Source organism: Delphinus delphis, chromosome 10 (assembly GCF_949987515.2).
Source record: "Delphinus delphis chromosome 10, mDelDel1.2, whole genome shotgun sequence".
NCBI classification, from domain to species: domain Eukaryota; kingdom Metazoa; phylum Chordata; class Mammalia; order Artiodactyla; family Delphinidae; genus Delphinus; species Delphinus delphis.
This window is the reverse complement of record NC_082692.2, coordinates 62976755-62997212: the sequence shown is the minus strand read 5'-3', so window position 1 is coordinate 62997212 and position 20458 is coordinate 62976755. Positions and strand designations below refer to the sequence as shown.

The 20458-nt window shown below is 45.0% G+C and overlaps 1 protein-coding gene across 1 annotated transcript in view; it reads left to right on the top strand.

The window, feature by feature from the left end:
• LTF (lactotransferrin) overlaps positions 1-11464 on the top strand; it is a 28543-nt gene extending 17079 nt beyond the window's left edge. The window contains exons 12-17 of the mRNA XM_060021416.1: positions 171-326; positions 2050-2191; positions 6066-6133; positions 8150-8334; positions 9447-9636; positions 11260-11464. Of these exons, the coding sequence (XP_059877399.1) occupies positions 171-326; positions 2050-2191; positions 6066-6133; positions 8150-8334; positions 9447-9636; positions 11260-11300 (782 nt within the window). The 3' untranslated portion in view covers positions 11301-11464. The remainder of the gene's footprint in view (positions 1-170; positions 327-2049; positions 2192-6065; positions 6134-8149; positions 8335-9446; positions 9637-11259) is intronic.
• Positions 11465-20458: the final 8994 nt, after the last annotated feature.

Below are 20458 nucleotides of genomic sequence, written 5' to 3'. Positions count from 1 at the left end.
AACATAGAGCAGCAGCTTAAACTTGTTGGTCTATCGGACAGTGGCCAGTCATCCGGGGGAATCTGCCTGGTGATGCTTCTTGACCTTCGTTGGCTCGGGTTGCACACAGCTGCAGTAGAGTCCATGGACCGGGCCCTGGGAGGCTAAGACTTGCTCTTCTCTTGTCCAAGGGTATCTTGCCGTGGCAGTTGTCAAGAAGGCAAATGCTGAGCTCACATGGAATTCTCTGAGAGGCAAGAAGTCCTGCCACACTGCCGTGGACAGGACCGCAGGCTGGAACATCCCCATGGGCCTGATCGCCAACCAGACAGGCTCCTGCAAATTTGGTAGGAGTCCCAAGGGAGTCGTGGGTCGGCCATCCTGAGGGGCAGGCTGGGGTCCTCTGTAGAACTCAGGGAGGGGAGGTGTGGGGACTTGCAGGCTGACCGTGGCTTACAGGCCTTTTCTGGTGTAAGCAAGATCCCCCTGCGGCTTCCTTCTGCAGCTTCTCCACACAGCACTTCCCACACCCCCTCCACCCCACACGAAGGCGCAAAACTGGAGGATCGGTCTGTTTCTCTGCACCCTAAGAATGGATGCAGGTCCTGAGAAGTACAAAAGTCACTTTTTGCTTCCTGGAGCTCCGGATCTAAATTCCTCCCAGGCACTGGCTTCTCAATTTGGGAAAAGCCATCTGCCTTCCTCATGAAAGATGACTTCTGTTACTAAACAGAACTGACGTCTTACTCCACGCTGTAGAGGAAACTGAGTAAGACCTCCAGGCTTTTGGCTCAGCCTCGCCTCCTGGCTGCGCGCCGTGCTCCCACCCCACACATGAGCCATGCCCTACCTGCTGTGGGCCTGGTGACGTGGAGCTGTGTGCCACATTCTTGTCACGGTCACCTCCCGGGCAGGCGTCTGCTCAAGTGGGGCCCTGCTGCATTTTGAATGGGTTTGTGATCCTGGCTTGGCGGGCTCTCGTGTGGCTCTGTTCCTCACTAGCAGTGCACACTGGTGTCACCCTCTATGACCCCACGGCAGCCTCCAGGTTGTGGGCAAGCTGCCAGGACCACAGTGGGACACTCCCAGCCCTAGGCCGAGCTTGGCACGTGGCATGGCTCTTCCAGTGGCAGGGGCTGCACGAGTTGGATAATGGGTGCTACTTGCTTGTCGGGGCAGGGCTTTCTTGTCACCTTTATTTCCTCTCTTTTTAATCTGTATTAATCCATGTTAACTCCTTACTGTGGGTTAAATCACATGGTGGGTTGGTTTGTATTAGGTTCAGCTGCAAGGACAGAAAACCCCCAGTAGAAGTGAATAGAAGTTTATTTCTCTCCCACGTGAGTGGAGTCCAGCGGTGGATTGTCCAGAGCTGGCAGGACGACTACATGGTGTCAAGGGCCCAGGTTTCAAACATCTGGCTATTCTGAAACATATGTGGCTTCCGTGCTCAAGGTCGCTCATGGCCCATGTCACATCTGGGGGTCCAGTCCCCACTTCTGCATTCCATGTGCAGAATGAAGGAAGGGAAGAAGGGGCAAAACACATGTGCCAACTGTCTCTTAAGGATGTCAGGACGCTGGCACCCAACACTCCTGCTCATATTTCACTGGCGATACTTAGCCATGTGGCTTACTAGCCACAGAGTAAGGCTTGTCTCTGTTCTAAGGGACCAGGTGCCCAGGTAAAAAGCAGGGTTCCTATTACTGAGGAGAAGGGGAAATCAGATCCTGGAGTGGACGTTTTGCAGCTTCTGCTGAGATGGCCATCAGGTTCATCAAGTTGAGTCCCCAGCTCGAGGCTGTGATGATGGGACCCTTTGTACAATTACACACTCTCTTCCCCAGCCCCAGTCAGCTTTCCTGTCTCAAGTACCTACAGTCTCAAGTTTTTCTGAACCTTGGTGGGGCCCGGGTTGGTGGTAACATGTTACTGTGTGTTATAATGACTGTGTTCTATCTGCCTTGGTCAATATGATGAATGGAAACCAAGCCACATCACCTGTTAGGTAAAGACCGCTTATCTTGACTCAGGTAGGAAGAGCTGACTCCCTGTGCTTCTTCTCTGCAGATGAATTCTTTGATCAAAGCTGTGCCCCTGGGGCTGACCCGAAATCCAGCCTCTGTGCACTGTGTGTTGGCGATGACTGGAACATGAACAAGTGTGTGCCCAACAGTAAGGAGAGGTACTATGGCTACACCGGGGCTTTCAGGTGAGTGCTGTGGGCAGGCTTCACCAGGACGGGGCCTTGTTTCTCATTCTCCAGCATCTTGGCACTGCATTTCTAAGGGGCCCAATGTGGCCCATCACAGCAGAGCCAAGGGGCAGCCTGGGGATCAGCTGATGGGCGGGCTGGGGAGTGCTCCTCCCATCGCACCCACCACCCCAAGAGTGGGGACTGGCCCCGGGGCTGTCTGACCTCAGCTCTGCTGGTCTCCCCCTTGTGGCCCGGAGCCAAGGTCAACCTCAGTGGGCCTCGATGTCCTCATCCTCAGCATCAAATGGGGAGAGGTTGTGGTATCAGTCCTTTCTGCAATTCAGTTTATGGGGAAGAATTCTCTTTCTCACAGGCACTACCCTCTACCCCAGCCTAGGTCATTGTTATGTTTCACGTTTTACTTTTCTCTTTGATTTTGGCCTTAGAAATGGCAAAATAGCGCAGTGTTATTCTCCACTAGTGAAAAATAAACCAAAAAATAAGTTTTTAGAATTCACCAATTATAAACACTTAATAAATCACAGTATCTTTCCACAGTCTTCATTTTATAATCCAGATGTTACTTCTCAGTGGTCCAATTAGGGGTTTGAAGGGCAGAGTTCTCCCCCATCCGTTTTTCTGTATTCTCCAAGAATATATTTCACCACCAGGTGGCGTCATGTATCTGAGAATGACTGCCCAAACTGGTCTTTGAATTTTTTAATGTAAATTCAGTAGCCTTCTCTCCAGTGATGGCATGATATAAAAGTAGCTTTTGCTACACTCTGAGTGACTTATAAAAAAAAATTTCGTGAACGTACAAAAATATCTTTAAGGGGCTAAAGTTTTGCAAATGGAAGAGTTGTGATGTGATTCTACTCAGAAATATTGAATAGACAACATGTCTGATAAAAAACCATGTGGTTTTCTTTTTCAAACCTATGGTAAGGTATTATTTCACTGGAAACACCTACACTTTAGTATTCCTATTTATACTAGAGGGAAATGCTTTGTCTTTTGCTCAAATCAAAAGTGGAACCAGAGCCATATTTATCTCTGTGTTTCTAACTAACATCCTCATATATTGCTGGTTCTTGATTTTTAAATGTCAGCTATTTTCTGCTGACTTTCCATTATGAAAGAAGATCTAGCCTCTCATACTGCTCCTGTGTTTCTTCCACCCGTAACCACAAACTTCACCTCCTTTTAGTATCCAACAAGAGTATGACATATTTAGTGCTTACTTTATTATGAATATGTAAATATTAGTCTCATATTAAATATATGACATAATAAAATTATATTTCCCTTATTGAACAGAGTTTTTGTTTACTCTGGAGTCGATAGGTGTCTTTTTAAAATTTGCTTAATTTTCTGTACTTCTTTTAAAAAATCACTCATTCATCCCCATACCTTCTACTAGTAGCATAAATCTAGCAATTCATGCACAAACAGACTGGATGCTGTCCCAGATTCATCATTTACCTGCGAATGTTGCACCTGAAGATCTCCACCCTCCTCCCCAGTCTGGATTGGTCCTCTCGAGGCCCCCTACATATCTGTGGTCTGGGGATTCCCCTTAGGCATCATTCTGGGATTTTTCATTGTCTTACTTCCTCTTAAATGACCTGTTTCCTGGATCCCACATCTTTGGTTTTCTTGGTTTTGTTGCAACAGAACACATGTTCTTGAGAAAGGGTGAATAGGAGTTCTGTTTTTTGAGTATTTACGTGTCTAAAAACATCTTTAGTCTACTCTTGAAGTGATTTATAGTTTGGCTGGATAACTAAGTACAGGCTGGAAAACAATTTCCCTAGGAATTTTGACAGGATTTCCATATCTGGGAAATGGGAGCATTAACTGTTTTGACCAACTGTCCCACTACAAACAAGCGAAAATGTTGGGTTAAGTACACACACACACACACACACACCTGTGTTCTTAAGAGCATTGAATAACTGACAAAGTAACAAGGGATTATTAGAATAAAATCTAAGGGGAATAGGAATTCAGAGACCTAGGTGGAGACACTTTGTCCTGACAGTAGCTATTCTGACAAACTTGAACTCAGAGGTTACATACACCTTTAAGGTAGGAGTGAACCAGAAGTAACTTCCACCCCACTCCTAGGAGGCTTCAGGTTGCCTGGATGCTGAGGAAAACAGGGAGGAAAATACATGCCATCCCTGAAAAATTGAAACCATGGGCCAGCTCTTGCATGGATTTGCAGCTCCAACTTGTGTCCCCTAGGATGGTCCAGAAATTCTCAACTCATAATTTTTTAAAAAGTGGTCCCAGACTAGCAGTCCCTTTAAGAATCTGTCTGGAAGACAGCATCTTCAGTTTAAGCCTCAAAGACTGCTCAGAAATACTCTATCAGTAACAATGAGCAGGACACAGTAAAAAATAATTATAGCAATGTGAAACAAACACACGGGAAAAGTTGCCAGAAGCAAAAAACGGAATAAACAGGTTAGTAGTTTTAAAAAGGAATAAATAGAACTTCTAGAAAGGAAAAAAATGACAGCAATTGAAGTTTGCTATATAATTGACCAGTTTAACAGATTAAACATAGCTAAAAAGAGAAGTAGCAATGTGGAAAATATGTGAAAAAATTATGCAGAATGTAACATAGACAGAAAATCGAGCAAATACAGAAATTTAAAAGCATTAATCCATTGTCTTCTAAAGCTAGAGTTTCTGTTGAGAAATCTGGTACCATTTTTTTCGATCCCTGATTCTTTGTATATGACATTTTTTCTTCTTGAAAAGAATTTTGTTTTTTGAGTTTTCAACAATTTATTTTTGGCTTCCTAATTCTGAGAGAGAAGCTGTAGAAGGCTCGTGAAGTGTCTTAGACAAACAGGTCTACACAAAGAATATTTTGTGAAGAGTAAATATATCAGACACATATGTTTTATATTTCTCTCCAAATTTACAGAGATTTAACTATGAATGAAAAATACTCTTTAGGAAAAAATGAGTTTTGTGTTTCATCCAATGTAAAATGCTTTGAAAACTATTTTTGTGAAAAGTTTTTGATTTAAAAAAATAAAATAGTTCTAAAAATTATTTTTAAATCTCCCTCCAGTGTTCTGAAACTTCACAATGATATTTCTTTAGTGGGTCTTCTTTTAATTCATCGGATTGGGCATATATATATTTACCCTTCATGTATATAGGCTGTATCTAGTGCTGCTGTTCTCAGCTACTTTCAGTGGTGCCTAGTACTTCTAACTGTTGAGTCTTTCTGGAGTTCTGCCATGCACATCAGCTTTCTCCTGGGCGCCCCCCACTTCCAACTTAAGTCACAGCTTTCTTTGCTCTTTTGGGTCAATTACTGCTCACCCATTTGTTCTCTGCTTCCAAACGTTGTCATTATTATCTTCTCTCTTTCCCTCTTGCCTTCCTCTGGCTCATAGATTTATGGCTTAAAAAAAAATCTCATTCATGTCATTTTATTGGAATTTTAGAAGAAGGGAAGGTACCCATATATCTTCAACCTACCATTTTAAACTCTAAGTTCCTGGAAATATTTGTCTCTATGTTTTCTATGTTTAGTTCCATGTTTCAGTTTTTGGAATGTGTATTATGAATACTTATGAAAACTCTAATAGTTTTTCTTCTCTGGCAATGTTTTTTTTTGGCTGTGCTGGATCTTTGTTGCAGTGCACGGGCTTCTCATTGCGGTGGCTTCTCTTGCTGCAGAGCACGGGCTTTAGGCGTGCAGGCTCAGTAGTTGTGGCACACGGGCTTAGTTGCTCCGCGGCACGTGGGATCTTCCCAGACCAGGGCTCGAACCCGTGTCCCCTGCACTGGCAGGCAGATTCTGAATCACTGCGCCACCAGGGAAGCCCTGGCAATGTTTTTATTCTCTGAAACATTTTAGGTGCCTGGCTGAGGACGCTGGGGATGTTGCATTTGTGAAAGATGCCACTGTCTTGGAGAATACTAACGGTAGGTAAAGATGTTTCCCTTTCCCCTTCAAAGAAGAATCTTTGCCATCACGACACAGATTACTGTTCAAATTTGCAATTGGGAAATATTATAACCTTTTCCAGACTTGGATCAAATTAATTCTAAAATACTTTACCACAGTATGCAACATAGTAACATCTATAGGTGTCACATTGATTTTGAAACCAAATTTCCTCTCTCTCTCTCTCTCTCTCACACACACACACACACACACACACACACACACACACACACACACACACACACACACACACACACACACACCAGCCATACTCAGGGGCAACTATCTCCCTGGCTTTGTCTAGTCAGCCACAGAAGCACACCATCTTCCTGTCTCAGCCTATCGGAAACTGAACGTGGATGATACATGAAAAAAAAATTTGGACATATGCAGGTTAAATTTCCCCTTTTAAACAAGGAAGTAGGAGCCTTCATTCAGCCCATGTGAGCCCTCAGTGTGGAAACTCCTTGGGGAGTTAATGAGGACAAAATCATAGGCAGATGCAGATGATAGAAGGTAAAATCCCTCAGCCAATAGAGGAATAAGTCACTCTCTCTTCTGACCTCTGGTGAAAATACTAATTACCAAGTTTAAGACTCCCAGCAGTGTGCTGCTTTCCAAACTGCACCTCTCTCCCTACCCGCGGCACTTAGCCCTCCACCCGCCGCAGAGCACTTGCCACTTCCCCCCTCAAAGGGGCTGCTTCCCCTTTCTGCCTCTTCCCTTCAGTGACAGCCACAGCCAGAGCCACTCCTCCAAGTCCCTGGGGAGAGCAATCGAGGCCAGACATGTAAATCTGGGGTGATCTCAGTATTGAATGGACAAAGCTAAGAGAATGCAGGAAGTCTTTTCTTGAGGGGACAGGGCGAAAGGAGAGAAGCAGCCACCTGACCACGAAAGCTACATTTGCACACACACAGGCATAACTGTGTACAGTTACATTTCGAATTCATTTCGAATTCAGGAACCGTGAATCTAAGTGATCTTCAGGGATCAGATGGGCGTCAAATTTAGTTTTAAGCTTCTCTGGGATTTCACAACTGTATTTTATCGGAATTGACTGAAAGCATATTTGATAAACCCATAGATGTTCCTGTCCTTCCTCTGGTTACACTAAGAGCATTGGAATACGAAAGGAAACAATTTCTTCTTCTTTTTATTTAAAAAATACTTATTTATTTATTTGGCTGAGCCAGTTCTTAGTCGCGGCACACGGGATCTTCGTTGCAGCATGCAGGATCTAGCTCCCCGACCAGGGATCGAACCCGGACCCCCTCCCTGCCTTGGGAGCTGGTAGTCTTACCCACTGGATCACCAGGGAAGTCCCAACAATTTCTTCTTGAACACAAACCAACACTTCTTTTTCTGGAACTCACTGGAGAATCTGGCATACATGGAGGGTTTTCTTTTAAAGAAATGTAACAGCTTTGTGGAGATACAATTTACATACTTCAAAATCCACCCATTCAGAGTGTAGATTCAATGGGATTCAGTGATCTCCAGCACATTCAAAGTTGTGCAGCTGCCAACAGAATCCAATTCTAGAACTTTCACAAACCCCCTTGAAGAAACCCCGCACCTATTACCAGTCCCTTCCCCACTCCCCCAGAGCTGGCAACCACCAATTCACTTTCTGTCTCCATAGATTTGCGTATTCAGGACATTTCACATAAATGGAATCCTACGATATGTGATCTTTTGTGACTGGCGTCTTTTACTTAGCGTAATGTTTTCAAGGTTCATCCACGTCGTAGCGTGTGTCAGAACTTGACTCCTTTTTATTGCTGAGTAATACTCCATCGTGAGGATATAGCACTGATGCTTGATATGTTTGAAGTTTGTGTATCTTGTGGAGCTTTATTTGCTGTCCTTCACATCACTGCAACCCCAGTGTGTGCGTTTCAAGAGGCCGGTGGATGGTCACAGCTACCCGGAAAGGATGCTTTGCCTCAGAGTGGCAGCCGTGGCTGATGCTGCCTTCTTTATATCTCCAGGAGAGAACACTGTGGCCACGGCTAGGAAATTGAATCGGGAGGACTTTGAGTTGCTGTGTCTCGATGGCACCAGGAAGCCTGTGACAGAGGCTGAGAGCTGCTACCTGGCTGTGGCCCCAAATCATGCCGTGGTATCTCGGAGCGATAAGGCAGCACACGTGGAAGAGGTGCTGCTCCGCCAACAGGTATGGGTCACCAGGGCCTCCTGCAGGGGCTCCTGTTAGGTGGGGCAATCACAGAGCTCAGGGAATCCACCCATCCCCAGCCTTTCTGTCCCATCCCTCTGCTTGAAGCTGGTGATGAGAGTATTTGCTCCACGCTGGGGGGCTGCCCTGAGTCTCATGGCCCTGGACGTGCGCTCACGGTCTGGCTGGGAGATGCTTTCTCTCCTTGAGTCTCCTGTTGTTCTTCAGGCACATGAGGGAGGCGACTGAGCCTTCCTCCCATAGCCAGGTAGAGAGTGATTTACTCTGCTGATGTTTCCAGAGCCCGGGCCGACTGGGGATGTTCTAGACAGGGCCCCTGCATTTGTAATCTCTAAAAACAACAAACCCAGAACTTGTATAGATTTAAGGCTATCTACGTGAAGTGGTTTGAAGGAAATCCTATAATTTCCTTGAAGTCTGGGATTCTCTATTAGGACATCTAGCTCTGTATTAAAATGGCATGTTTGTAGATGTGCGTTAAAGAAATTGGCCCTAGAATGTAAAAATTGGCACAATAACTAGCATTTATGGAGCCCCCACTGTGCACACTCACGGGTGCTGGTAAGAGGTCTGCTGCCATGCAGGTGGTTGGTTCTTGCAGCTCACCTCCATGGGAGGCCTGGGCATGGAGGAGGAACCAGGCCCAAGGAAGGCTAAGTGACCTGCCCAAGGCAATGACTGGGTCCGTGGCAGAGAGGATTTCCAATGCAGTCTGCCTCTCTGGGAGAGCTGGCCTATTAGAATGCTAGAGGTGATTACTTTGAGGGTGGATCTCAAAATCCTCAGCTGTCACCCAGTCACACAGAAGTTCTAAGGGGAGAGGCCACAGATTAAAAAGAAAGGCAAGATGGCGGGAGGTGAGATCAGAAGTGGTGAGGGGCCTGGGCACTGGGCTGGGGTGTGGAGCAGGGGGCCATGGGGCAGGGGAAGACTTAGCCAGGACAGTGGAGTGATTCCAGAACTTAGCTCCTTTTGCCCCATGGTTTTCCTGTGGCTGATCCTGTGCCGAAGAAATGCCCTTGGCCTCCCCGAATCCATAACCTCTCCTGTTTTCCTCCGCTGCTCTCTTACTGTCTGCCCTTTTGACACAGGCTCAGTTTGGGAAAAATGGAAAACACTGCCCGGACAGGTTTTGCTTATTCCAGTCTGAGACCAAAAACCTTCTGTTCAATGACAACACTGAGTGTCTGGCCAAACTTGGAGGCAAAACAACATATGAAAAATATTTGGGACCAGAGTATGTCACAGCCATTGCTAACCTGAAAAAATGCTCAACCTCCCGTAAGTGGAACATAGGTAGCATCACTGGGAAACCACCGCGGGTGAAGGTCAAGGTTGGAGGGCCAAACATTCTAGGGATGAAGCGGGTATAAAAACGTTAAGGCAGGGCTTCCCTGGTGGCACAGTGGTTGAGAGTCCACCTGCCAATGCAGGGGATACGGGTTCGTGCCCCGGTCCGGGAGGATCCCACGTGCCGCGGAGCTGCTGGGCCCGTGAGCCGTGGCCGTGAGCCTGCGCGTCCGGAGCCTGTGCTCCGCAACGGTAGAGGCCTCAACGGCGAGAGGCCCACGTACCACAAAAAAACAAACAAACAAAAAAAACGTTAAGGCAATCCAATGTCTCTATACTTTGGGAAATTACACTCTCATTGATGAGGTGAAAGAGCTAGAGAATAAAATAAACCCTTAGTAATATGCTAACTTTTTATAATGCTGGTAGCGATTGTAAATATATGTATGTATGTATATACATACACACAAAGGTATACGTATATTTACATATATATTGACAAATGACAAATTCTGCTTTCTAGGCAGTTACCGTAAGTACTAACTATAGAGAATACAAATTCTCGAAAAACATTTTAGCCCGGAAAATGTATTGACAATAATTTAACCCTTTAAAAGCATTTAGAAGACACAGCAGAGTGTTGTGAGCCTCCAGGCAATGATTCTCGAGTTTCAGCAAGTTTTGCCTCCTCTGTGCACTGATGTCGTCTGGGTTCCTATTCCCGGTCCCTCACCAGGGGAGTTGGAGGCATCGGTGGGTGTTGTGTGGTGGTCCAGGGGTTGGGGAAGGGCTGAGAATCTCTGTATCAGTGGTTCTCAACCGGGGATCATTTTGCCCCTGAGGCATTTGGCAATGCCAGGAGGTATTTTTAATTCTCATGATATAGGGGGTGCTGCTGGCATCTGTGGGTAGAAGCAGGGATGCTACTAAACAGAGCACACACAGAACAGCCTTCACAACAAAGAATTCCCCAGCCCCAAATGTCAAGAGTGCCAAGGAAACCCTGCTATTTCCACGGACATCTCAGGGAATTGTGATGCAGGTGGATCTAGGGCTACGCTTAGAAATTGCGCTGCAGGTCTACTCTCGTGAGCAGCCCGCTCAGGATTGCACAGATGGTACACCCCTTGAGGGCAGGGCTTATCTGTCTGTGTTGAATCCTCAGCACTTAACACAGAGGCTCACACAAAGCCTGTGCTCAGGAGGGATTCATGGATGAATGAGTGAATGAGTAGGTGGATATCACTGCAAGCAGATTTGCATGAAGATGATCAGTTGCTCACATTCCAGAACAATGAGGACCATCAATACCTTGTGAACTTGAGAGTGTGACCGCTGATTTACCTGGAGACAAGTGGGTGGCAGCTGTGTCACTCAGGCCAGAACAGCGAATCTCGCAGCTTGATAAGGACCAGAGCTTTTGTGTGCTCCCTTGGGTCCTGTAGCTCTTCGCAGGACGGACAGTGGGGAAATGTGGGGATGGCAAGCCTTGACCTACAGTGGTGGGAGGGCAGAGGAAAGTCTGTTTTAGTGTCCTCTTTGATTGATGTATTGATTCAAAAAAAAAAAAAAAGGAATCAGTTTCTGAATCTCCTGCTTTGCTGCATCCCACAGCGTTTCTGGAAGCCTGCGCCTTCCTGAGAGGTCAAACCTGAAGAGAAGCTGCCCCGCCTCCCCGGGGGCCCCTCCCTGCTTCCAGCCCTGATCCTTCTTCTCCCTTCCTCTCCCTTCCTGAGGGCGGATTTTGCCAAGCCCATCAGTTTTCACAGATCCCTGCTACCATCTTAACAAGAAATAAAATTAGAAATGCTGTTGATTTTCATTTCCTATAAAGTGCCATTCATCTTTTCTAGAATTTCATACTGAAATCATGTGTCTGACCAAACACCTGCCCAGTGGAACCTTTCCTTCCCTGTATTCCCACTTCCCACTCCCACTCTTTCCGGCAGTTTCGGGCTTAGTGCCTGATGGTCTGGAGTCTAAGGTCAGGCCAAGCAACTCTTTTCCTCAAGGGCACCTGTTGGTCCCTCATATAGTTGTGTGTGTGTGTGTGTGTGTGTGTGTGTGTGTGTTTGAGTGTGTATGTGCATGTGTGTGTGTGTGTTTCTAAGGCGCGGGAAGGAATAGAGAGTAGGAATCAAGGGATTAGTGGAAGAAGCCGGGTATCAAGAAGATTTATGAGTATTTGCTATTTTAAGTAAATAGCATCAGGTATAGTAAATGTACAAATATAGAGATAGGAAAATGTGGAACACAGTGGGCCCTCCATGTCCGTGGCTTACACATCCTTGAATTCAACCAACTGAGGATTGAAGGTATTTGAAAACAAATTACAGAAAGTTCCAGACAGCAAAACTTGAATTTGCAATTTACATTGTATTAGGTATTATAAGTAGTCCAGAGATGATTTAAAATATATGGGAGGACATGCATAGGTTGTATGCAAATACTACACAATTTTATATAAGGGACTTCAGCATCCTTGGATTTTGGCATCCACGGGGTGTCCTGGAACCAATCCCTGCAAATACCGAGGTACAGGGGACAACTGTACATCTATCCCTTGGCCTTGTTGGCCCTCAACCTCCGGTTCACCTCTGGTCACCAGTTTATTCCCACTTTTCTCAGCCAAGCTCTTTAAAGCGTGGTCAGAGAGGGCTGCCCTCACTTCAGCAAGTCAGGTGGGTGTTTGGGTCATTCTCTCTTCACCCCACAGTAGTTTGATTCTAACCTGTTCACTCCCTTGAAGCAGTTCTGGAATAGGACAGCCCCAGCTTCCCAAATGGCCAAGCTTAGTAGGGTTCACATCTCTTTTCCCTGAGCCCCTTACTATGTCTGATCCTGTGGACATGTGCTCCTTGAAGTTCTGTTTCCTCAGGTTCCATGCTGCTGCTGCTTCCTTTTTCTGCCTTTTTGAAGGTCCATGCTTTGTCCTTTAAGTGTTCCCCATAGTTTTCTTCTCCAGAGTTTCAATTCTGACCCACTATCTTGATGCCAGGGAAGGGAATTAAGAGAGAACCAAATGGCTGGGTTTTAGCTGCTAATGCACAGACTCTCCCCACCAGTAAACAGGGCCCATTGGGGTCCTACCTTAGATTAGTAACTCTTCCCTGAGAAAGGATCATTTTCCTGTTTTTAGTATTTCCAATGGCTCATTGGACTCAACAGGCAAACCTGCGTCAACCAGGGTGAATCTTCCCTTTCAAAGGCAGAGAGCAGACAAGAATGGCCAGCATTGACCAGTATCAATGAGATAGGCAGGCATAGCACAGGGAGATCACCTCAGTGCTCTGTGACCACCTAGAGGATGCAAGAGGGAGGGGTTATGGGGATATATGTATACGTATAGCTGATTAACTTTGTTATACAGCAGAAACTAACACAACACTGTAAAGCAGTTATACTCCAATAAAGATGTTAAAAAAAAAAATGAGATAGGCAGTTCTGCTGCTGCCTGCAGAAGCCTCTGAAATCTGTCAGGAAGGACATTAATTACGGTCCCATAATCCTAGAATGAAAACTCCCTTTTTTGCTACTTTGAATTATGGCCCAGATATGTAGTCCAGCCTCACTAGTAAACTAGAAGTTTACTGTGGGAGCAACATTTGATGGTGTAGCCATATTAGTCATAATACCAGCAAGATAAAACATCATATTTGAACCATATAAACCTTCTTGTATAAATAAGATACTTAGGTGAAATTAAAGGCCCATGAAATCCCCTTTTCTGGCTGAAATAAAAATTGCAAAATCTAACATCGCTGTATTCATTAACTCATGCTAAGTTATGTCAATGTCTTACACAACAAAGGTTTGTTTCTGTCTCACGTTCATACCTGTCATGGGTCATCAGTGGCTCTGTTGTTCATCTCTTTATTCTGAGACCCAGGCTGAACCAGCAGCCCCTGCCTGGGGCACACTGGCCTGTAGACAGAGCGGGAAATAGAGATGGAGGCAACACAAAAAAACTCTTAAAGCTTCCTTCTAGGAGAGGCCATATCATTTCCATCATTTCATCGCCCAAAGCAAGTCAGGCGGCCGTAGCATCAATGAGGGGGGTCTTTGGTCCCGCATTCTTTCACCCTGACACTGAATTGAGTGTGGGGCTGTGTTTGGTGTCCCTGCTTTTACTTCCTCAGACCTCAAGTTCCTTACAGTCTTCAAGGAAAGCTTGTATTCTGCGCGGTCCCCACTCTAAACTTTTTTTCTGCCCAACACAGATTTTAACAACCATCAATTGTAATACATTTCAGCAGATTCCACTTCAGATTGTACTAAATTAGTGTTTCCTCAATTTTCTGGAAAATATTCTTGCCTGTAGTTATCCCATGTGGACTATTCCTGGAGGCTAATTCTTTACTCACTTCAAACTCACCACTGATTCCTCAAATAGACAATAGTTAACAGCATCTGTAACATCTGTTTATTCATCAAAAGCCAAGGAAAGCCACTCAAATCATTTGTTTTATTTCTTGTTCCCAATGTTTTCAGCTCTTTAAGCAGGAGTTGTCAGTGAAAGGCTAAAGTCTTAAGTTAATTTTCTCTGGGCACATTTGTTTACAGCTGCAATCAAACATGATTTCATTAACTCAACATAGGTAAATGGCTTTTCTTGCTTGGCTAACAAATGAGCTATTTAGAAAGTTACTTTGCTTGCAGCCTCATTTCTTTTTTTATTTTGAAGATTTTTTTTTTTTTTTTTTGCCGTGCCACACAACTTGTGGGATCTCAGTTCCCCCACCAAAGATTGAACCCTGGCCCACGGCAGTGAAAGTGCCAAGTCCTAACCACCGGACCTCCAGGGAAGTCCCTTGAAGAAATTCTGTTGTGATGAGATATTTCACTTTAAAATTTGTAATTTTCCTGACCATTTTTCCCCTATGAGTTTGGAATAGTGCAATGAATGCTTTGTCTGGAAATGTCAACACATGTTGTATTCTTTTAGCACAACTATAGTTTCATTGCATAATAAATACAGTGCTTTGGCATCTAATTTGATAACAAAATAATCCACAATCCATAGTGTCTTATTAGTGTGACATTCAAAATTCACTTTTCTCTTCTTTGCTTGTTTTAACATGATGAATATGCACTGGTAATAAAAATTTAAAAAAAGGTGGTTTGGCTCTATGTGTATAAAGATAAACTGTTCTCTCTACTTACAACACTTACATTTTTTATATTGAAGTAGCATTGATTTACAATGTTGTGTTAATTTCTGCTGTATAGCAAAGTGATTCAGTTATTTAGATATTCTTTTTCATATTCTTTTCCATTATGGTTTATCACAGGATACTGAATATAGTTCCCTGTGCTATACAGTAGGACCTTGTTGTTTATCCATTCCATAGATAATAGTTTGTATCTGCTAATCCCAAACTCCCAATTCATCCCTCTCCCATTCCCCTCCGCCTTGGCAACCACAAATCTGTTCTCTATGTCTATCTACTCACAACACTTATGACACCAAATAGGTGTGGGTTTTCTACACCAAACAATTCTCTAATTCTCTGTGGACACCAACTGGGTTTCCTGCAAGTCAGTTCAATTCTGACACTAACCACTTGGAGTTAACACAGACCCACAAGGTTACGGGCTCAGGCCCACAAGACTGCCCTCTTTCTTCAGACACTAATCACAAGTAGTGGGTTCCCAGGTTACCTGTACTTTTGTCCAACTTGGCTGTAAACTGGGGAATCCCACGACCCCCTCCTCAGTTTTGATAATTTGCTATAATGGCTCACAGAACCCAGGGAAACACTTTACTTATTGTTACCTATTTGTATTAAAGGATTGTATAAAAGATAGAAAAAGAATAGCCGGATGAAGAGGTACATAGGCTAAGGGTCTGGAAGGGCCTAGAGCATAGGAGCTTCTGTCCCCGTGGAGTCAGGGTGTACAACTCTTCCAGTACATGAGTGTGTTCACTAACCAAGAAGCTCTCTGAATCCTGTAGTTTAGGGTTTGTATGGAAGTTTCGTAACATAGACACAATTGACTAAGTCATTGACCATTGGTGATTATCCAGCCACTCTCCCATCTCTGGAACTCAGGAAGCAGAGCTGAAAGTTCCAATCCTCTCATCACAAGGTTGGTCTGGGAACCAGCTCCCATCCTGAAGCTATCTAGGGAAGCACCAAGAGTCACCTCATCAGCATACACTCAGGTCTGACTGAAACTCAGGTGGAGGGTTTATTATGAATAACAAAGGACACTCCTATCACCCCATCAGTCAGGGCTGAAGACCGGAGGTATATGTCTTATTGTATCACAACAACACAGTCTGGTACTTGAAATGCTATTGAATTATAACTGGCTGTAATTTACAATGCACCAAGCAGCAGTGGGAAGCCATGAGAATGCCACAGACCGCCTCTGTCAAAACCACTGGACTCGGCCATTGCAGTGCAAAAGCAACCACTGGCAATACATATATAAATGAGTGTGGTCGTGTTCCAAAAAAACTTTATTTTATTGAAAATAAAGTTTCTGAAATTCGACACTGAAGTTCGAATTTCATATAATTTTCACAGGTCATGAAATATTCTTTTGATTTTTTCCAACTATTAAAAAAAAAGTAAACGCTACTCTTTGCGCATGCGCCCATCCTTTGGCTGCTGCTCTTTGTCCTGGCGTAGGAACATCCCTGGCTCCTTTCATCCATTCTTGCAAGGTGGGCTCTGCCTCTGTCGGATGTGCAGGACCAGTTCCTGGAAGTGCTCTAGAAGTACAACGGGGACGACTCTTCCTGCCAACGTACCAGGTGTTGTGAGGCCTGGTGCTGCTCCGGAGCAGCGATACATCCGCCGCGGTACTTCGGCACTCCGCCCCCGGTGCCGGGACTATCGGTGCCGCGGAGGAGTCCAAGCTCCTGTCTGCGCCTGCGCGGTGCTTCCGCGGAGCGTGGCGTTGCACGAAGCGTGGAAGGTACGCCTGCAGGCAGCTTCCCTAGCGGTGCGCGTTTAGTTTTGAGGGAAAAGCCAGTATCTTGTGGTGCTGGGAGCTTCCCTATCACATCACGTCAGGAGGAACGCCGTGTGTACTTAGGTCGTTGGGAAACGGGCTGAGTCTGCGTACTTTTTTCTCAGCTGTTAGCCTTAGCGTATTCGGAATCATTTGGCCCGCCATTGTCTCCAGAAATAATAACAGGTCAGTCCTGAGTGGGAAAGAAGTGGCATGTGCTGCAGGACGTCTAGAGCAAAGTCGCAGCTCTGCTGCTGTGTGGCTGTATGACCTCGGGTAAGTCCTTTACCTTCTCTGGGCTCAGCTTTGTAAGTAAAATGAGGGCTTGGGGCTTGTTCTCTCTACGACTCTCCTACAGATTGAGTCTGACCCCAGTCATGAGGGACCAGAAGGGAGGAGACTTTTAAAATTTGTACTTGGGGTCAATCTTTCTTCTTTGTTTTTATCCAGACAAAATCAAAGTCAGTTTTGTCCTTCAACTTGGTCTTAGGAATATTTCCGTTTGTGCGGTGGGGGTCAGAGAGGGCTCAGTGGACATTCATATACCCTCCATGTAGAGTTGACAGGTGTTAACATTTTGATGTGTTTTCCCTCTTGCTGCTTTTATATGCACCTGGTGTGTGTATGTGTGGGATTAAATTATTTGAATGTGAGCTGTGACTACGACATTTCACTCCTAATTCTTGAGCACGCATCCTCTAAGAATAGGGACATTCTCCCACATAATTGCAATTTTATTGTCACCCTTGAAAATGATAAGTATGTCATCTGGCATTTTGTTTATAGTCATATTTTTCTGATTTTCTCTGGAATGCCTTTAAGCCTCTTTCTTAAGGAAGTGCTCCCACTACCCATTGGCAGTCAGCTCCTCCTGCCTTCCCTCACAGGCATGAGTGTCACCTCTCTGGGGGAATAACAGCACCTGTGTTGGCTGGAGTCTCTCTCTTGGCCGCCTCCTCATCCATCACCACGTCGCAGCTCCTCTAGTCCGTTTGGAGATGAATCCCACAGACTCTGCCTTGGAGTCCTTCAGAGACAAAAGAGTGGAGACAGTGAGTATGCATACAGATAGCCATCCGCTGGAAGCGGCGTGAGCTTGGGGACATGGGTTGTGTGCTTTGCCGAGGAGGGAGCGTCTGCACGGGGCAGCTGGGGATGGTCCTGAGCCATGGTGAGCAAGCTGGGTGGCCCCCCAGGAAGTGTGTGGCAGGTGTTCTGCAAAGATGGACGCCTGAAAGAGCATGTGGGCAGGGGCTCTGGTGGGATGGCTGTCCACAGACTCATAGCAGGACTGTTGAGCTGATATATGTATATGTATAGATGATTCACTTTGTTATAAAGCAGAAACTAACACACCATTGTAAAGCAGTTATACTCCAATAGAGATGTTAAAAAAAAAATTGTTGAGCTGACCACGTGGTTGAGGGCAGAGGAAAACACATTTTGTCATAGGTGATACAAGCGAGATGGTCTGAACCTCCCCACCACTCCTTCAAACAAAGAAGCTGGGGCTGAGCCACATGTCCCCAGATCCTTTTGTCAACATAGTCATTTACCTGGAGCAGCAGCAGGAGGCTGACGTGGGGACGAGGAAGCCCATCAGAACTGAAATTCAAGCACCATTAGGGTGCAGGCAGCATCTGTGGAGGGTGTGAGGAAAAGTGGGATGTGGGCAGCGTCCTGTGGGCCAGTCACTGTGCTGCTCACTAAGCCCTCATCCTGGCCAGCAGCCCTGTGTGTGTGGGGGGGTGTCTTATTCCCAGTTGTCTGAGGCACAGGGAGGCTAGATGGCCTGTGTTGGGTCCCACAGGAAGAGAGAGACACCCTTTCCTACCTTCTCCCAGAGCAGGCATGGTAGGGGACTCCAGGGAGGTGACTCATGGCCCCGCTCATAGCTAAAGGCCACACCACAGGGAAAAATCAAAGGATTCAGAGTCTGAAATTTAGATCAAAGATTTTCTTCTGTTAGACGTGCCAGAGATGGTTCTTTGGCGAACTTTGCTTTTCACAGGGTCTGTAAATGGGTGGCTGAGGGGAGCAGCAATCCTTGGATGTGCCTTCCCCCAGTCCTTTGGACTGTTGTGAAAAATCTGGAGCAGTAATATACAGGAACTCACTCTATAAACCAAGTGCTGTAGGCAAGCCAGGAAGTACTGGGTGGAGGAGAGGAAAGAGTGTGGGATTTGATATCAGAAAATGTCAAGCCCAGATTCTGACCCCTGAGAGCTGTGAGATTTAAGCCTCAGTTTCCACACTTGTAAAATGAGGCTGATGATAGTCAGTTTTCTTTGAAGGACTGTTATGTGGTGCAAATACGTCTGTGAAGGCAGTTGGTAAAGGATAAAGTCCTGTTGAAATTCAGGCTTGGTGTGGGAGCCTAAGACCAGGGAATGGTGAGCAGCTCTTAGGAGGGAGGACAACTTGGGCTGATGTGGCCACAGCACATTTGTAAAAACCAAAAAGAACAAGATCATTTGTTGCTTAACTGAAATTCAAAATTAACTGGGCATCTGTATTTTTTTTTTCAATTTCAGGTTTTATTGCTTTCTCATTCTCTAAATCAGTCACGTTTACCATTTTAAAATTTGTTCCATTTGTACCCACAAACACATAAATTGAGATGAATCAGAGATTTCTCATGAGATTTCAGTCTCTGTCTAAAATGTCCCAAATCAGAATTATCTTGACCTGATAGGAAAATTTTTTTTGCATTAGAAAATAATTTACAGGCAAAAACAGAAACACTGTCAAATTTTCTTAAATATGCTAGCTGCCTTCTCTTTGGCTTTTTACTGTTTGTTAGTTTTCTAATGCAATAGTTTGTAGAAAAGTGGAAAATGTGTTATTTTTTAAATTGAAGTATCGTTGATTCATATTATTAGTTTCAAGTGTATAGCATAGTGATTCAGTATTTTTTTTTATAAATTTATTTTATCTATTTTTGGCTGCGCTGGGTCTTTGTTGCTGTGCGTGGGCTTTCTCTGGTTCTGGCGAGCGGGGGCTACTCTTCGTTGCGGTGCGCGGGCTTCTCTTGTCGCGGAACATGGGGTTCTAGGCACGCACACTTCAGTAGTTGTGGCTCGTGGGCTCTAGAGCGCAGGCTCAGTAGTTGCAGCACACGGGCTTTGTTGCTCTGCAGCATGTGGGATCTTCCCAGACCAGGGAATGAACCCATGTCCCCTGCATTGGTAGGCGGATTTTTAACCACTGCGCCACCAGGGAAACCCACACAAGTTTATTTTCTATATCCGTGAGTCTTTTTCTATTTTGCATGTACATTCATTTGTGTTATTTTCTAGATTCCACATATAAGTGATACCATACAGTATGTCTTTCTCTGACTTATTTCATGTAGCATAATATTCTGTAGTCCATCCACGTTTCTGCACATGTCAGCATTTCATTCTTCTTTATGGCTGAGTATTATTCCATTGTGTGTGTGTATCCATTCATCCGACTTGCACTTGATAGGCACTTGGGCTGCTTTTATTGTAAATAGTGCAAGCATGAATCATTTTTATCTTTAGGACGACTGTCTTCTTCTTCTGACAGGGGAAGAAGACCTTGCTGGATATACTACTTACGTGTGTGGGCTATTGTAGCCGGATCAGCCATCACAAACTTTTGATCTTCAGTAACTGTTTCACTCTCAGTCACTGTAAGAGTTTATTCTCTATATGCTCCATGTTTTCATTCTGAAAATTCTGAAAGGGTTTGTTCTGTGAATTCATCACTGTGTCTATAAACATCCAAAAACGATGTCATTTTGCCTGAGATTTCTGTCCCATATGTGGTAGAAGTGAATGGAGAGTCCAGACCTACTCATATCTGGTGAGTATGAGTGTGAAGA